The sequence below is a fragment of the Heptranchias perlo genome, chromosome 26 (genome assembly GCF_035084215.1).
Source record: "Heptranchias perlo isolate sHepPer1 chromosome 26, sHepPer1.hap1, whole genome shotgun sequence".
NCBI lineage: Eukaryota > Metazoa > Chordata > Chondrichthyes > Hexanchiformes > Hexanchidae > Heptranchias > Heptranchias perlo.
This window is the reverse complement of record NC_090350.1, coordinates 15,657,954-15,677,595: the sequence shown is the minus strand read 5'-3', so window position 1 is coordinate 15,677,595 and position 19,642 is coordinate 15,657,954. Positions and strand designations below refer to the sequence as shown.

At 42.7% G+C, this 19,642-nt stretch overlaps 1 protein-coding gene across 1 annotated transcript in view; it reads right to left on the bottom strand.

The window, feature by feature from the left end:
- LOC137342516 (ribonuclease ZC3H12A) overlaps window positions 1–5,968 on the bottom strand; it is a 35,291-nt gene extending 29,323 nt beyond the window's left edge. The window contains exon 1 of the mRNA XM_068006439.1: window positions 5,860–5,968. Within this exon, the coding sequence (XP_067862540.1) occupies window positions 5,860–5,907 (48 nt within the window). The 5' untranslated portion in view covers window positions 5,908–5,968. The remainder of the gene's footprint in view (window positions 1–5,859) is intronic.
- Between the last annotated feature and the right edge of the window lie 13,674 nt (window positions 5,969–19,642).

Below are 19,642 nucleotides of genomic sequence, written 5' to 3'. Positions count from 1 at the left end.
CCCTGAACCTGCATCCTTCTCAACTTTCTCTCCTATCTCCCCTCATGCCACCTCCAAGCTCATCCAAAACTCTGCTGCCCGTATTCTAACAAGCACCAAGTCCCGCTCATCCATCACCCTTCTGCTCGCTGACCTACACTGGCTCCCGGTTCACCAACCGGAATTTAAATTTAAATTTTAAAAACAAATTTAAATTTCTTATCCTCATGTTCAAACCCCTCCATGGCCTTGCCTCTCCCAATCTTTGTAATCTCCTCCAGTCCTACAGCCCGCCCTGAACTCAGCGTTCCTCCAACTCTGGCCTCTTATCTAACCTCGCCTCCTTTGCCCCACTATTGGCAGCTGTGCCTTCAGCTGTCTAGGCTCTAAACTCCAGAATTCCCTCCCTAAACATCTCCACCTTTCTCTCTTTCTTTAAGACTCTCCTTAAAACCTGCCTCTTTGACTAAGCTTTCAGTCACCCCTTCTAATAGTGCCTTCTTTAGCTTGGTGTCAATTTTTGTCTGTTTATGCTCTGATGAAGCACCTCGAGTTGTTTTGCTACATTAAAGGTGCTACATAAATGAAAATTGTTGTTGTTGATGTCCACTAATAGGAATACAACCAGTCTTGATGTTCTAAATAAATATTAGGTGTTATTGAGGAGTGTTGGTTCAGCAAAAGTCAAGTGTTACATGCTGTAAGGCATCAGGGTGAGCAACCTGGCAGCAAGCTTTCAGGGAGGAGGACGTTCATAGGCTCAAAGGAACAGCAAGTTTGTTAAACATCAACCAAATCAGTGACAAAACAGTTAGCAAGGGATACAACCACTACTACATCTTGCATTTATACAGCACCTTTAATGTGGTAAAACGTCCCAAGGTGCTTCACAGGAGCATTTTCAAACAAAATTTGACACCGAGCCACATAAGGAGATATTAGGACAGGTGAGGTAGGTTTTAAGGAGCGTCTTAAAGGAGGAGAGAGAGACAGAGATTTAAGGAGGGAATTCCAGAGCTTAGGGCCTAGGCAGCTCAAGGCCGCCAATGGTGGAGCGATTAAAATCAGGGATGCACAAGAGGCAAGAATTGGAGGAGTGCAGAGATCTCAGACGGTTGTAGGGCTGGAGGAGGTTACAGAGATAGGGAGGGGTAAGGCCATGGGGGGATTTGAAAACAAGGATGAGAATTTTAAAATTGAGGCATTCCTGGACCTGGAGCCAATATAGGTCGCTGGAGCACATGGGTGATGGACATCAGTTTAAACTGATAAACAGTGCCATTTATATGAATGACAGTCCACACTTCTTAAATACTTTTTAGGAACTGCAGATAAGATTATTTCACTAGCTGTTGGTTGGTTATGGAATTCCTCCTCAAAAGTTGGGAGAAGTGGGAAATTTCCATCCAGGGCATCCGAAGACACAATTTGTGTATATTCTTCTATAGATGGAAGAAAATGTATTTTATGTTTTATTTAATAAAAAAAGTTTGACTGGCTGACAATTTGTTGCTGTTATGTTGGCTTCACACTTCTCAAGCAGTTAAGAAGCCGCCTGCCTGGTATAAATTCTGAAAATGTTATTAATGCAGCTGCGGAGTATCAGGAGTATGCAAAACGGAGGTGGTTACAGCGTCAAGACCAAATATTCAGAAAGACTGATTTAATGCAAGGTCCATGGAGGTCATAGAATCATAGACCACAGAAGGAGGCCATTCAGCCCATCATGCCTGTGCTGGCTCTTTGAAAGAGCTATGCAATTAGTTCCGCTCCCCTGCTCTTTCCCCAAAGTCCTGCAAATTTTTCCTTTTCAAGCGTGTATCCAATTCCCTATTGAAAGTTAATATTGAATCTGCTTCCACCACCCTTTCAGGCAGTGCATTCCAGATCGTAACAACTCGCTGCGTAGAATAAATTCTGCTCATCTCCTCTCTGGTTCTTTTGCCAATTATCTTAAATCTGTGTCCTCTGTTTACCAACCCTCCTGCCAGTGGAAACTGTCTCTCTCCTTGTTTATTTTTTCAAAACCTCTCATAATTTTGAACCCCTCTATTAAATCTTTCCTTAACCTTCTCTGCTCTAAAGAGAACAATTCTAGCTTCTCGAGTCTCTCCACATAACTGAAATCCCTCATCCAAATAGATAGAGTTATGGAGATGTGAGAAATGGATGAATGACTTTCCTTGACTGGCAAATAACTCTCCTGTCTATATATGCTGATCATGGCCATGTATGGAGATTCATTGAAGTATGTGTGCTGAAGAGATAATTTTTTCAATGCACTGGAATTCATTGCCTGAAAAGGGTGGTGGAAGCAGATTCAACAGTAACTTTCAAAAGGGAATGGGATAAATACTTGAAAAGGAAAGATTGCAGGGCTATGGGCAAAGAGCAGGGGAGTGGGGCTAATAGGATAAATCTTCCAAAGAGCCAGCACAAGCACGCTGGGTCGAATGGCCTCATTCTATGCTGTACGATTCTATGAATTGGAGCTTCATTGTTTATTGCTGGAGAGATTGCTTTTAAATAAATCTAGCTTCATCCTGTGCATATTTAATTCATATTTTTATCCTTAAATTCGCCAACAGTTCAAGAATGTTATATCAGAAATGAAACTGATTACGTTTCACAAAAGATCTACTATGCTGTCTATGTGTAGAGTAACCAGTTATTCATTAATCTTCATTGTAAACTTTGTCATATTTTTAAAAAGAAGTAAAATAACTATACATTCAGTAATCAAATCAAAATATTTATAACCAAAGCAGGGAAAGGGAGAATTTCAAGTACAGGAACAAATGTAACTTGCATGGTTTAATAAAATGTTTCTCATATTAGATTTAAGCTCTTGCATGCTGATAATATACAACAACTTGCATTTATAAAGCGCATATAGGTAAAGCATGTGTCTCTGATTATATCCTTTGTTATTAGCATTGAGGTTACAGTGCCAATTCTCCTGTGTGTCCTCTTCCCTCCTCCAGTTTTCTCCCCATTTCTCCTGAATGTGTCGACCCATGCTTGGCACAGTGCCAGGGATGCCAGCCATCCATCAGCATCTTACTTGTAAGATGAAGGATGAAGAGTAGAGAGAGAAAAAAAAAACAAGAGGAGTAAGGTTGGCAATTCTGAACAAGCAGGTGAAAAAACAATATCAGGAAGGAGCTGGGATGGAGATTCTGAAGGATCAAGCTAAAAATGAACAAAAAGAAGCAGAGCAAGAAAATCTCAAGGAACAAAAAAAGAATCAACAAAGAAAAGAGGAGATTTTAAAGGACCAAGATGGAGAGAGAGATGCACCAATGGGACAAGTAGCATGGAAGCTCAGGATTAGGGAGTCAAATGGAAGAAGAGCTGGTGAATTTGAGAGTGAGAAACTGATTGAGAAATTGGACTGAAATTAAATTGAATCAAATTGTAAAATGAAAAGGAGAGATAAAACTTAGCCTCAAAGTTTACATCCATAGAAAACTAGTTCTGTGCTAATAGATATCCAATTAATTTATAAGCTATGTTCTTGAATGACTGATGTTCTGTATATAGGTTATAATTTTTTTTGTAGTTGAATTGTAAATATTCTGGTTTTCTATTGGAATGAGTTTATTAGAGGAATTTTTGATGAAATTATTTTACTAAAAAATATTCACACAGAGAAATGAATGATTTTGCATGAGTGACAAATACCCCTCAGGTCAGGCCAGAGCTGCTTGTGCGAGTTGGTTTAGTAAGGGGATGTGGTGCCTCCCCCACTTTCCCTCTAGATCCACAACTGATTATTTGTCAACAATATCTACTAGCTATTTGAATCTTGCCCTTCCTTAAATTTACACAATTTTCTTTAACATACTCCAAAAAAAGAAAACTGCAGTTCTTACATTTAGACTTTTAACAAGCTCCTCACTGTCAGTAACAGGCCCTGAACAAGAGTTCTATTTCCCTTACTATCTATTACATCCATTTCAAGCAGTAAAGGTAAAAAAAACCTAGTGATTATAATAGAACAAAATTAATTAACTGTTTTCCTTCCCAGTTTAATCGCATCTTTTTTCCTTAAATTTTACAAATTCAGTGAAATATACCCCCAAATTCCCTCATATGAACAACAACAAGTTGCATTTATATAGCACCTTTAATGTAGTAAAATGTCCCAAGGCGGCTGATATGAAGTAAAATAGTCTGTGATGAACATTTAATTTCTTATGTCAAAATGTTTGCAATACATTCTAATGATACATTTTGCAGTGTTACTGAACATGGAATGCTAATGTGGCCCCTCATCACACTGAGAATTAAAGGGGCTGCCCCCTCCTCTCCTCCTGTACCCACTCGTTTTCCTCCAATCAAGCAATAAAATAAAATGGGGCGTGGAGCTGGGGGTGGGGTAGGAGGTTCCTGATCAGATGGTGACGAGGACCATCCTGTGTTTTATTTTGGGGGTGAGGGTGCAGCAGATTTTTGGTCCAAGTTTCAAATGATTTGCAAACCTAGGTTATTTGCTAACATGATCTCTACACTTAATCAGGAAAACACATGAAGGAAAAAAAATAGCAGGAAAATTAACCTGTTTGATTCAGGTCTGGGCAACAACTATTCAAGTCTCCTCAGTATATGGTTCCATTGAACGGTTCTTTTAAAAGGCGGCATTGGGAGCCCTGTTGTGGATATGGGACACTTCTGTAATCAGCCATTTCATAAAATTACATAGAAATTTACAGCACACAAACTGATTGTTCGGCTCAACAGGTCTATGCTGGTGTTTTCTCCACCTTTCTTCATCTAACCCTATCAACATATCATTCTATTCCTTTCTCCCTCATGTACTCATCCAGCTTCCCTTTAAATGCATCTATGCTTTTCGCCTCACCCACTCCATGCGGTAGCGAGTTCCACATTCTAACCACTCTCTGAGTAAACTTCACAAGCACACAAGATCTGACAGGAAACAGTACAAGAAAGCACGCCAGCACTTATTGACCTTGTTGGGACTTGAGAATCAGATAAAAATAACATGTGAACACACGCACAAACATTATTTCTCAAACTTATAGCGGGGGGGGAGGGGTTTCATTGATTCTGTCATTCGTGAGCTCATTATACACTTTCAAGATTAGTATGTTCCAGTCTGCATCAACGCTCATTTCTCTTTCATTTTTTAAGGTTACACAGATCAGTTTTTTTTTTCGCAAGAAGGAGCCCAGTGTATCATTTCTGACGCTTCCTTCTTGTAAAGCACTCCCACTGTAAGGACAAGACATAGCATGTGTTTCAATGCACTGTACTATGGTAATTACCGAGAGATCGCTCAATAATGCTACAGCCTCACACACATAAAGAAGGAACTGCAAGGAGTTAACTTTTCTTCCTTTCAACCTGAATGTTTTATTTTCCACCAGCGTCTCATTTGACATTTCACAAACCCGCTATCATTCCTGACAGCAGCCTATCTGTGATAATTTAATCAGCAACTCAAAAACGATTCATCACTCAATAAACTGGTTTCCCACTCCTTGTACTCGGGTTAAGAATTGTCGCTTACGGTTTTAGATCCTAAACATCACAGTGGGATCCTCACTGTGAAAGTACGGTGAGCCTGCCCGTTACATGATAGGGAAGGAGTAGCGACCAGCGCTTGTTGATCAAAAGTAACTTAATCTCTTACGATACTACTCACTTTACAGCAGCCCTGGGTTCATATTGAAGAGCTTAAAATGTCCAATTTAGATCCCAAGCAAGCAGGCTGAGCCTTACTACAGACTTCCACCCACTTCACCCAGACCGTAGTAAAAATGTTCATTAAAGCAGGGTGAAATAACCCCAGAAAAGACCTTTACTCTGTTATCCAGCCTTTGTCAGAAAACACAGCTGCAGTGTAACACTTACCAAACTCTGTTCGTACGGCTCTCCATTTACTAATACCAGGAGGCGCATTCCAATCACACCTCAGTCTGACTGTTGAACTGACAGCAGCCCTGGACTCACAGGTTATATCTCTCAGCCCGAGACGTCATTAAATTGTTTTGTTGCCAGGAAACAACATAAATACATGCAGATGAGGAACATTCCCCCGACTCTTACTTCCTGATTCTCACCAGAACAAATAGCTGAAAGGAACCAGGAAGTTTGCCTGGGCCAATTCAAACTTGCTTTAATTTTCATACTGTAGGGGTTGATACTTCCCTGTAAAGCGTGGAGTGATCCTGTAAGCTGAAGGTCACGGGCTCCCCTTATGGTTGCCAACCCTCCAGGATTGCTCTGGAGTCTTCAAGAAATGAAAATTAATCTCTTGGACACTGCTGCCAGCCGACCCAGGAGAAAAATCAAAGGGGCATTAAAATAAATGTTTCTTTTTTTTTTCATTTTCTTTGAACACTTTCATTTATTGGTTATAGAATTATTGGAAATGTGGGGAAAAGGCTGTTTGACTGGGCAGGGCTGTTGGAGGTAGGAGCTCATGTGATGAAACCTCCAGGAATACGACCAGCCAGACTTGGCAACCCTAGGTTCCTTTAGCGGCACTCAGTGCAGTGGGCTGAAGTAGCGTAGGGTATGTTGTCCAGGCTTGGAGCTGAAGCTGGAGGACTGAGAGTTTTGTGCTTGCCAAAATCACACCAGGCTGACCACAATGGATTTTCCAGGGCCAGCCTTAATTAACTATGTGCAGCAAGCTCCCAGTCCACAGTGGGACAGCTGTAGGATCTGGCCAAAGATATGGAGAGGGAAGGAAGGAAAATAGTATGTGTGGCATAAGGCCTTAAAGGGCTGCAGGCCACAATTAAAGGGATGAGGCCACATAGAGGTAAGTGGCCACGTGAGGCTAAAAATAGTTCTCCCCGGTGTCCTGGTGAATATTTATCCCTCAACCAACATCACCAAAAAAACAGATTATCTGGTCATTATCTCATTGCTGTTTGCGGGAGCAAATTGGCTGCCGTGTTCCCCTATATTACAACAGTGACTACACTTCAAAAGTATTTCATTGACTGTAAAGCTCTTTGGGATGTCCTGAGGTGCAAGATATGTGGATCTGTTGCTTAGACTTGAGGCCCAGCTTCCTGGGTTTAGAGGTTTACTGCATAGAAGGAGGCCATTCAGCCCATCATTTCTGCACCAACTCCTTACTGAAGCAATCCAAAACTAATCCCATTGTCCCACACTCTCCCCATAGCCCCTGGATCTTCCTCTATTTCAAATATCTATTAAGTTTTCAATTAAAAGATGTAATTGTTTCTGCCTTATCCACTCCCTGAGGCAAAACATTTTATGCTCCAACAAGCTTCTACACAAAGAAATTCCTGCAAACCTCTTTCCTCAATCACAGCACTAATTTTAAATTGATGACCGCTTCATCACTGACTCCCCAACCATAGGAAATAGTCTGTTTCTATTACTCTATCAAAGCCCTTCATAATTTTAAAACCTCTACCAAATCTCCTCTTCGTCTTTTCTGCTCCAATGGAAATAATCCTAATTTGTCAGGCCTCTTCTCACAACTATAGTTTGCCATCCCTGGAATCATCTTGGTGAATCTACGCTGAATTCTCTCCGTGATTTTAATGTCCTTTCTATAATGGGGTGATCAAAACTGCATACAATACTTTAACTGGGGTCTAACTAATGTTTTGTATAAGATCATTGCTTCTTTTTTTTGTACTCTATGCCCCTATTTATAAAACTGAAGATGATGTTGGGTTCGTCTACAATGCTGGAGTCTCCCAGAAAGAGAACTCATAAAATTCCCAAATGTTCCAACCCTTTGCTTCCAGTGTTCGTCTCTCCGAAAATTTATACCAACCCACTAACTTACCACAGTCTTTACTGGGTGCACTTCCTCTAATAGAAAGCGGAGGAGAGTCCAGTGTTAGCTCCAGCAAAGCTAGGATACATGGGAGAAGTGAGAGGATCAATCTCTCCCCTCGAACCATCAGATTGAAACATTTTTGACACGCTGCGAACAGTTTCTTCAAGCTGGAACGTAAAATCCAGGAAGTGAAAGGTACAACACTAAAATCATTTGTAAGAACAGTGGTAGACAGCAAAAGAAAGAGAAGGTACGAAATAGTCAAATTAAATAAAAGAGATAGAGGGAAAAAGTAAAAAAAATCAAATTTTTAAAATTTTTAAATTTTATATTTTTTTTAACGACCAAAATCTATTACAATAAGGCATAATGTGACTCCATATTTTTAAAAGTTAATTTTTAGTTATTTGATAGTCATTAAGACTTACCGTGCTGTTAAAACTCAGTTTTGACCTGGTATTTTTAAGCGTACCTGTTTTGTGGCGATATTAGTTACTTTCCAGCTGGGCAGATGAGCAAGTTGGCGCTGGTCCATTGTTTCCACTGATTCCAGCCGGCGATATCCCTTTAATTCGAAGCTGTCATATCATCGGCGAACCAGGAGGAGCAAGTTCTGGATTTCCACGTTTCACTGCGCATGTGCGAATGCCGAAACTTGCTCCTCGATTTCACCACTAACAATGGTGAGCACTGTTGAGCTCACCGTTCTTTTCTAAGCAATATCTGGGCCAGAGTGTTATGAGTATGAATACACCTAAAAACAATGAATAGAAACATAGATCAGAAGGAACTGATTACATTTTAATGCCCTTTTATTAAGCCCAGATCTATCATGAGATTCTCTGCTTTTAATTCTGACAACTGAAAAAAAACAAACTTGCTAACATGTCTGAAATCCCAAGATTTCCAAGAATGCTATTGTCAATGATGTTAACCTAATGTTTGTAGAGCAATTGGCACTGAATCTTTGTTTGAGTACAGGTGATCTATTTACAGTTGGATACATAATTGAAACAAGAATGCCACACTCCATTGTTCTATGTAGATCTTGTGCCAATTATTACTGTTGAAACTGGGTCAAAAGAATCAAGTGACTTTTATAGGTTGGTGACAAGTCATAGTGATCGATTTTAACTCCCCCGTTTAGTGGAAACCAGGCAGGGGAGAATTTAAAATAGTACAGAGGTCTTACCCCAATCTTTTCCCACTCCAATCTGGCCAACTGCAATTAGCAAGGACACTCACCCCAAGCCAGTGTGGTCCTCTTTAAATATGCAGACATCACCGGTGCCCGATCTGCTATTTGAACCAGATGTCTGAGTGAGGGAGCAGTGGTTACTTACCCGCCAGGCCAGACCTGTCAGAAACAGCAGCCAGGGCCAGAAGAGGCCCAGGCAAGGTAAGGTTTTAAAAAATGTTTGGTTGCCTTGTGGTTTTGGAGGGGCAGGAGTGCTTCTCCGGGCCACGCAAGGAAACCTTGGGCCTCCCCTGCCCCGGCCTTTCTCCATCTACATCCACAACCCCCATCCTCCCTTTGCCGACTGAGAATCCTCTCCCAGAGCACTTACCCTGTGCCAGTGACCGTTCCTGTGGGTATCCAGCAGTGGCCTCCTTGCCCAGTTTTAACGGCCGTTTTAGTGGGGAAGTGGGCAAGCGGCATGTCAATGAGGCCCGGCCATTAAAATCAGCCAAGCGGCCTTACTGCCACTCCAGGATGGACACACTGCTCACGTTGCCGCGTTCCCGCCCGGGAATGAAAATCGAGCCCGTAGGCTCATGACTGTGCTCACCAACCTGTGATTTTCCTGTTCATTAAAGTGAAAGGGTCAAGGAGTGCACAAGCCGATAAACCTGGCCATAGAATCAGTACGCAGTTCCAATTTGCAGTCAGTCTACAGAGGAGACTCTCTGTCTGTCTGTCTACATCCCCGAAGTATGGAACCAGAAAGAGCTTTTGAACAGGCAACAATATCCTATTCGATCATAAATAGTTTTGAATATTAGGTAAATTCCAGAAAAAGTAACATTTGGTGTACTGTATAACAGAAGTACTTTGGTTCCTACGACCACATGGTGCACTGTAATAAAACTTCGGAGGTTTGTGTTGAACACAAAAGACTAGAAATGGCTGCTGCTGAGAATAATAGATGAACATTTATCGTGTTTGTATGACATTTCTCTGTCCATTACTTTAACAGAGGTTTCTGACCCAACTGAAGTAAAAATGAGATGGCAGAAACATGTTGAAGAACTATATGCCAAAGAGAAAAATCCAGCTGACACTGAATAAGGGAAGGAAGAGGTGGTGGAAGTTGATTGTATGGGCGCTGAAGTCCTTGGGGGTAATTTTGACATTGGGCGATAATGCAAAACAGGTGATATTGGATCAGTCACACATTATACATCTCTCCCAATTTTCATTACCATTGGAAATAAAAATCAGGAGAGATGTATATCACCCATTTTACACTATCGCCCAACATTAAAATGATCCCCCTTGAGTGTGAAATGAAGGTTGCAATAAGTAAGCTCAAGAATGGAAAGGCCGCAGGTGTTGAGGCAATAAACTCAGCGATTTGTGTAAAGCCATGTATTTGAAAAGGGAATGGCCAGCCGATTCCATGAAAATAATCATGACACCTTTGGAAAAAGGGCTAAATGCTAGCAAATGTGATGAGTTTTGTACCATCAGTTTGATTCCGCATACTTCAAAGTTTAGGCTCAGATTGCGTACAAGGAGGTTGAGAGCAAAGGCGGAACAATATCTTGGCAAAGATCAATTTGTGCTTTGCAGATGATATGGAAGAAGAGAGGCAATGGGGATAAAGAGCATTGCGTGTGAGAGAATTATGGAACATAATCAAGAGGTGTACATTTGCTTTGTAGATTTTGAAAAAGCCTTTGATAGAGTCAACGGGATCAAACTAATCGGCAGGACTAGAGTGGGGAGGATCATGGAGTATCGCAGCACAATGGAGATGATCCTAATGTTTGAAGGAATTGGTCCTGAAGTTTATGAGGCTATTGTGGTTCTGAAGCACAGGCAGGTGTCTGTGGGCTTTGGATTGGGGTCCTGGGATTTGGGAGCACTGGTGAAGAGGAACATGTGATTGGAAGAACTAAGGGTGAAATATGAGGTTTCTCTCGATGAGCAATTGGTGGAGTCGGTAACACTGAGGGAGGATAGGGGATAGGTACCTGGGCTCATGCAGCACTGTAGGAGGGAGTCCTGCAGTCTGGCATATTAAAGAGAAATTAGTCACTTTTATGAGTAAGTTAAAATATATTTTGTAAATTACTTTTGTTTTACATGTTTATTATCTTACAAACTGTCCTTCTAACCCATGTGTAGTTGACCCGACTAAAGGAAAAAAAGATGGCTGAAACTTTCTGTAAAAATATTTTGAGTGATTTGGTTGGTTTAATTTAGAATCATAGAGTGCAGAAGAAGGCCATTTGGCCCACCCATTCTGGCTCTTTGAAAGAGCTATCCAATTAGCCCCAGTCCCCTACTCTTTCCCCCAGCCCGACAAATTTTTCCTTTTCATCTATATATCCAATTCCCTTTTGAAAGTTACTATTGTATCTGCTTGCACCACCCTTTCAGGCAGTGCATTCCAGATGCTGCTTCCATTTTCTTTTATTGGGAACTGCCTCTGACTGTCTGTTTTTGGTTATCAGTTTTTTGAACTTTATGGGTTGTTTGTTGTCATTCCCGCCTGGAGCTTGCTCAGTTGTGATTTGTGGCTGATTAACAAATATGTCCCACGTCATTGGATCACCCCCCACTAAGTAAAGCATCTGGTGCCCTGCATACTTTGCATGCTGATGATGACAACGCCCTAAGATGGCTGGAATAATATGCCAAATCTGCAAACGCTAAATAATAATGACTAGGAAATTTCAGCCGATCAGGTGGAAGCGCAATATCGAAACTTAAGAGTTGAGTTGAAGAGCGAAGAAGAAAATGCACAGTAGATGTACTGTTTTTATATTATTAAGAGAATATGTGCATGTGTACATGCATGTGCATGTACGTAAATGTATATATGTGTGTACATTCCTATAAGTGTGTGTGCATGTGTGAGTGAGACATTTACAGGGCTAGATTTTGATCGCTAATAGATGGGCTTTGTACCTGCCTGTTTACCTGAATGCCTGGGGTCAGGCTCATTTACATTTGTTGGTGGGACTCCCCACTGTATTTCTGCCACCGCAAGGGCAGCTGTCTCGGGTGGGGAGGGGGAATGGCTGTGGCATTTGCCGCAGTGTAGCATGGCTGGTGACCTCTCTGACAATCAAAAAGAACAAAAAAATTGTGCCTTGCAAGTGTGCCTTTAATTTTTAACCCCCCCCGCCCCGCCCCAGCTGTCTTAGTGATGTTGGATGTCAGGAATGGGCTGGGTTTTGCTGTGAAAATAATGGTGAGCCCTTTACCGTTATTTCAGTGAAAATGGTAGAGGAACGTCCAGTGACCGCACATGCACAGTTAAACGCGGGAATCCGGAAGTTGCTGTTCCAGATGTCCTGCTCCTCCGTCAGCTTCATGGGAAGGACATCTTGCCGGCTGACTCACCGTTCAGATGAATGGAACGGCGTAAAGTTCCTGCACTGACCTGAAGGATACGAAGTAATCTCGTCAAAAAAGGTATCTCAAGTTATTTAAGTCGGGATTTAAGCCTAGTAAGAACGGGATATGAAGCTCGACTCATCGATCGACAGTTCCGACGGGCCACAGCGAAAAATCGCATAGACCTCCTCAGGAGACTAACACGGGACGCAACCAACAGAGTACCCTTTGTCGTCCAGTACTTCCCCGGAGCGGAGAAACTACGCCATGTTCTCCGCAGCCTTCAACATGTCATCAATGACGACGAACACCTCGCTATGGCCATCCCCACACCTCCACTACTCGCCTTTAAACAGCCACCCAACCTCAAACAGACCATCGTTCGCAGCAAATTACCCAGCTTTCAAGAGAACAGCGTCCACGACACCACACAACCCTGCCACGGTAACCTCTGCAAGACATGCCAGATCATCGACACAGATACCACCATCACACGAGAGGACACCACCCACCAGGTACATGGTTCATACTCCTGTGACTCGGCCAACGTTGTCTACCTCATACGTTGCAGGAAAGGATGCCCCAGAGCATGGTACATTGGCGAGACCATGCAGACGCTGCGAAAACGGATGAACGGACACCACGCAACAATCACCAAACAGGAGGGTTCCCTCCCAGTCGGGGAACACTTCAGCAGTCAAGGACATTCAGCCACCGACCTTCGGGTAAGCGTACTCCAAGGTGGCCTTCGAGACACATGACAACGCAAAATCGTCAAGCAGAAATTGATAGCCAAGTTCCGCACCCATGAGGACGGCCTCAACCGGGATCTTGGGTTCATGTCACGCTACATGTTACCCCACCAGCGAACAAATGTTATCTGTTTTTAATATAACGGGTCAGTTGCTGTCTTTTCTATGTTTCTACCTCTCTATCTCTGTTTTTTTTTTGGTGATTTGTATATTCGGAGACCTTGCAGGTAACACCTGTCTGTCTGCACAATGATTGCCTTGGCAACGAGCAGTTGAAAAAACTGTCTGTAATCACCTAGCATTGTTCTGTGATTTATAAATGTGATTTCATTTTGAGGATTTCATTTCCAACAACGTTCACCTGAGGAAGGAGGAAGCCTCCGAAAGCTTGTGAATTTAAAATAAAATTGCTGGACTATAACTTGGTGTTGTAAAATTGTTTGCAATTATTTAAGTCTAAGCACCCTTTTGACGGCATGGTAAATCTTAATTACTGCCAAACAACCTCTTTAGCACTGAAAATTAACTTTTACAAATCTCATTCCTTCAGATTTTAATTGTTGTTGGATGTTTAAAAAAACATTTTTTTAAACTTTTTCTTTGTCTCTTTAATATCTGTCTCTTAATTCATTATTTTTTACCCCCTCTTTATTTCACTTTCTGTACCTGTTCTGACATTGAATTCACTATTCTAACTTACACTTCCTGCTTTTGACTCAGCCCTGCTTATTAACATGCTTCAATCTGATTGGTTAAGAGGATACACGGTTGCTTGCCCCGTTCACACAGGTCCCAGATGCCCTGTAGAGAGCGCCATGTTGGATTGAGGGCTGGATAAAAGGAACTTGCTGTGCAAAAGCCCATGAAATGTCTACGGGCAAGTCCAAGTCGAACAAACGACGAGCACCATTCGTTCGCCGCTCAGAGCAAAATCCAGCCCATTGATGACTTATTCCTGTCATTACCGTATCACCCAAATATGGACAGATTTAGCCAATCACTTCAAGAAGAAAATCCCACAAGAGGCAGAGGACACTGATGGCTGGTGGTACATTTCCGCCACAGATCCTGCTCCTACTAATGCCTGAAATCTAGACGAAACTCCTGATCATATCAGTCCTGCGAAAAATACAGGGGATTTCCAAACTGTTCCCAGAGCAATAATACTTTTCAAAGCTCTCTGGCGGATATCAAACAAGCCTTTCAAAACAAACAGCTAGTGTTCTTTCGAAATGAGTTTACTGCAAAGGCATTCAGGGTGTGTGTGATAAAGAGTGATGTAAGTGTGACTTTAACAGTGATATTAAAATAGATTCCTGCATTGAAGAATTCAATAATACCTCAAGTGAGATCTTTTGTGGTCCAAATTAACCACTAACATCAAATTGTCTTAATGTTGGCTGGGTAAGTTTCTGCATTCTCGCAATATTCCCCAGTTAACGTCCTTCAAGTACGTCAAGTACAGGTTGGCCTGGAGATCAGGGAGGACTTCGGATCTCAGGGGAGGGAGGGGGATCAGCCGATTGCGGGGAGAGAAGCCGATCACAGCAGGTTAGCTTAGGGGGTTTGGGTGGAAGCACTCCTGCTCCTCCAGGCCCACAAGCAGTGCTGGAAAGGCACTTACCTGCTGGATCCGGCAGTTCTCGCCTCCCTTCAGCTGCCGGGTCTCCCAAGCCCTAGGAAACCCGGCTTGCAGCCATTAAATCTAAAAGGCTGCTAAAATCTGAGGCACGGAGCATCATTAAGATATTTAAATTACTGACCCGCCTCTCGAGAGCAGGTTATTCACCTGCTCCCTAACCCACCTCAGTAGGCGCATTTGCGACGGGTTGGGGTGGGGTTTCGAATTTTTCAGAATTTAACCCGCCCCTCTCCTGTCCGTCCTGGGGGTTAAAATTGCCCCCAAAGTGTTTAGCAGTAATTCTGAGATCACTACCTTGGAGGTCCTGCTTTCTAATCTAACACGTAACTCCTCACTCACTCTTTGAAAGACTCCCATCCTTGGTTCTACACTATAACCACAACTTTGGGTTGCTCATCCACCTTTTCTGGAATCTACTCCACCGTCTCCAGTATGTTCCTTATCTTTGCACCTGGGAGGCAACAAAACATTTCAGACTCCCGAATGTGGCTGCAGATAAGATCTAATGATAGAATCCTCTAGAACTACCACTTGCATTTCCTTGACACTGTCACTTCTCCTGCATGGGTAAGCATTTGCTTCATGGTGCTTGTGATTTCCCTCCCCTGAGCAACTGTCTTTTTCTGCATCATAGATGCCCAGTACTGTATACCAATTGGACAACTTCAGACCCCTCAAAATTCCCTCCTTCCCTCTGGTGCATGGTCACCCGATTTCCTTCTTCTGCCTTGCTATTCCTCTCTCTAGCTGCAGGGTGAGCACCTTCTCCGACATGAGTTTCAGAAATCACATTCCTCCTACTGTTTCTCAAGCTCAGTACCTCTGACCTAAACTCGTCTACCTGGAGACCTTGCTTGCACCTGCGGTTACCCTGGATACTCACGGTTTCCACAAACTCCTACCTCAGGCAAGTTCTGCACAGCACTGGTTCCCACCACCCTGCCTCAATTAATGGGCTTGAATGGACTTGAAAACTCAGCTAACTGAAAATAGTTACAAGCCGATGACACTTCAGTGCTAAAATTCAGTTAAGGCCCATCTCCACACACTCAACTACCTTCTCACTTTAATGACCTCTTTTTAACTAATTTAAAAAAAATAAATTGCACCTTTATCTTAAAAAAAACCCTGAAATTTACTATTTTTTCAACTTTGCTTTTTATAAATATAGAAATGAAAGGCCAATTCTGGGAACCCACTTCCCAGTACAGAGCCAGACTCGCAAGAGGATGTAGAACAGAGAACCGGAGCTACAATGACGTAGGCCTATCTTCAACCTTAGAACCATTGAACCATAGAAAAGATACAGCACAGAAGGGGGTCATTCGGCCCATCGTGTCCGCGCCGGCTCGAAGAACAACCAGGTGCCCATTCTAATCCCATCTTCCAGCACCCGGTCCGTAGCCCTGCAGCTTACAGCACTTTAGGTGCAGGTCCAAGTACTTTTTAAAAGAGTTGAGGGTCCCTGCCTCTACCACCAATTCGAGCAGCGAATTCCATACACCCACCACCCTCTGGGTAAAAAAGTTTTTCCTCATGTCCCCTCTAATCCTTCCGCCAATCAGCTTAAATCTATGTCCTCTAGTTCTTGAACTCTCTGCTAGGGGAAACAGGTACTTCCTGTCTACTCTATCTAGGCCTGTCATAATTTTGTACACCTCAATCAAGTCTCCCCTCAGACTCCTCTGCTCCAAGGAAAACAACCCCAGCCTATCCTGTACTCCCTTCCAGTGCAGCTCCATTGCTGGGAGGGCAGGATCATGGAGTTAATTCTGTAATGTTCTGCTGATATAGTGGGATGAGGTTAGAGTAGGTAGTTCCAGTTGAAGGGTTAACACTGGCGCAGTCACGACGAATCAAATAGCCTCCTTCATAGCTTAAATTCTATGATTCAGTGAGTGTAAATGGAACCATGACACTGAAGTCAGAGCTCCCATCTCAAACTCAACTCTCAGAATCAATGAATAGCATTTGCCCAGGTTCGCAGGTCAGACAAAATAATCTGCTAAGATTTTGTGGTGGTCAGCAAAGGAGATATAAAGACCGCTTGAAAGAGACTCTGAAACAGTGCAAGATGGACATCCATAAGTGGGAACAACTTGCTCGAGATAAGAAAACATGGTGAAAAATCATCCGTGAAGGCACCTCTTACCATGAGGCTCGTTGCATTGCTGATGCTGCATGCAAACGTCAGCTGAGCAAGATTCCAACCTGGTACGTCCAGGATCCACTGTTCAATCTGCGGACGCTCATCCCAAGCAAAAATAGGTCTCACCAGTCATTGGAGAACTCACTGCAGAAAACGAGATGATATTCTGGCTGTCCTCTTCTATATCGAAGGACAAATAGCGCAGATTTTGCAAAGATTTTTAACTCATCTATTTTCCTGCTGCTCATGTGGCTTCAACAGTCACCCCGTAGTTGGCAGACAGCAATATGCATACCCTGTTAAAACCTGCCTGGGTCCTGCTATTGGCAGGGCAAATGTGCGATCTGCTTTACTGCATCTGGCACCCTTGATGAAATCAAGATATTTAATTCTGAATGGAGAAAATTGACTTGGAACTAACAGATAGGTTAACACTTAAAAAGGGAACATTAAATCTATTAGTGTTCATTTCTAAATTCTACCATTGTAGGTCACTTGGCCCCGACATTCCCCATGCATTCTCCTCCAACCTGAAAACCGGGGAGCTCCAGTCCCCTGTGAAGCTCAGAGTGTGTCACTGCACACATAAATAGGTCACGCACTTCTGTACTCAAGATTCAGAATAAACTGGAGCACCCTGGTCCCTGGGAGATGAAACCTGGCCAGCACGAGCCCACATTATTTGGTATGTGTGGCTTGCACTGACAAATTATAACCAGGACTCAGCTCGTCTATTAAACCAAAACCCAACTAGAAGGTCCAAAGCCTCCACTATGGGTTTAATAGTGTAAATTTTCTGCTTCTGTGATCCTGGGATGGAGCCTTACCTGCAGGAAGCATATAAGAGCGAATCACGTAGGCACAGCTGTTAATGTGCTGTCCACTAATTTGGAATCACCAACTCCACAGGTCAAGAAATCTGGTTTCCAGGTTCACACTTAATGCCGTGGATTCTGTACTCAAACTGAAGGATATAAGTGCTGGAGAATGCAACACTTTCCTCTGTTTGCACCCAATGTCAACATTAAGTACTCCAAGCTCAATATAAATAGACAAACTCTCTCTTCTCCAGTGGACTTAAAAAATCCTATGGCACTATTTCAAAGAAGTGCAGGGGAATTTACCCTGGTGTCCTGGCCAAAATTTCTCCCTCAACCAACATCATTAAAAAACAGATTATCTGCTCATTATCACATTGCTGTTTGTGGGACCTTGCTGTGTGCCAATTGGCTGCCGCATAACCTACATTAAAACACTTCAAAAATACTTCATCGGCTGTAAAGCACTTTGGGATGTCCTGAGATCGTGAAAGGCGTTATATAAATGCATGTTCTTTCATTTCTTTTCTTTCTTTTTAATTGCACAACAATCTGCCTTATAGCCAGACTCAGAAGATTATCAGACCATATTTCCGTTTCGCACAGCAGCGATCCATATCACTTCAGTGACACCCACTTCCCAGACTGTCAGATCTTCAGATGCACTAAAGAGGCCACCTGATAACTATCACATAGAACAGAAGCACTCGCTGTCATCCTGTTTCTGAGTACACTCTGACCACATCAGCCAAGTGGAATTGATTGATGAATGAGTTAGTGGGTGACACTTCATGACACCCCTGGTTCACTCTTGCCCTGGCATCCTCCTGTGCAAGTACAGGAGATGCAACATCTGTCCATTCACCTCCGGCCCCTCCACAGTCCAGGGCCCCAAACACCCCTTCTGTGAGAGACAGCTATTTAGATGTACTTCCTCTAACCTATTTTACAGAGTGAGAGAGGGTGATATGTAAGCCACAGGATGTTGACAGCTCTGTATCTGAGATAGGGATACAACTTTAAGAAGTCAAATAAAAGGTGGTATAGCTTTAAGAAGTCATTGACCTTAATTGCCTTTAATCAGGAACGACTCCCACCCTGTAAGAATAAAAGGCAGGGAAGTGGTTCAGTTGGTGAGAGGAAGGAATTGAGCGGGATAAGAGGCAGGCTGGAAAGTAATACCTAGCACTGGCTTGTTCATTGTTTCAAGTAACGACCCCACGTCGGTGAATAAACCTCATTTGTTTTAAGATCTAGTCTGTGTGTCTAATTGACCACTGAGTCGTAGGCCTGCATCAGCTTGTTACGCCTAGTATTTGCTCCTCATGGTGTGATCTCCTCTACATTGGAGAAACCATATGCAGAATAGGTGACCGCTTTGCCAAAGACCCTGAGCTAATTGTGGCTCACCACTCCCTCCTAGTCCCACTTTGACCTCTCTCATTGACCTCCTACATTTAATAAATTGGATAGCCCGGTGGTGAAGGCTAGGGTATTGGAGCCTGGTCTTCAGTTACTTCCAAGCCTTTATTTACAGAGCTCCACACTCCACTATTACCCACTCCACACCCTAGATAAGCTCTCGTATAAATGGATATAAGAGAATCTGCAATTGATATGCTCCACCTGAATACAATTAACACTAATTGATATAAATCATATGGATACAATTAAAACTATACTGTTCCGAAGTAGCTCAACCCAAGCTTTAAGAATAATATCTCATCTTTCTCCTGGACATCCTATAATCCTCTGGTCTGAACAGTGACTTCAGTAACCAGATTTTAGCTTTATCCTAATTTGAAAGCCTCTTTTAATTTCATACTTGACCTCCAGGTTTTCCATCTCTCCCATTTTCTCACGTTTCCCAAGGCCTCCAACTTCCTTGGCTATTTACACTCCTAAGACTAGATTTTCCTGCATTCATAGTCAGT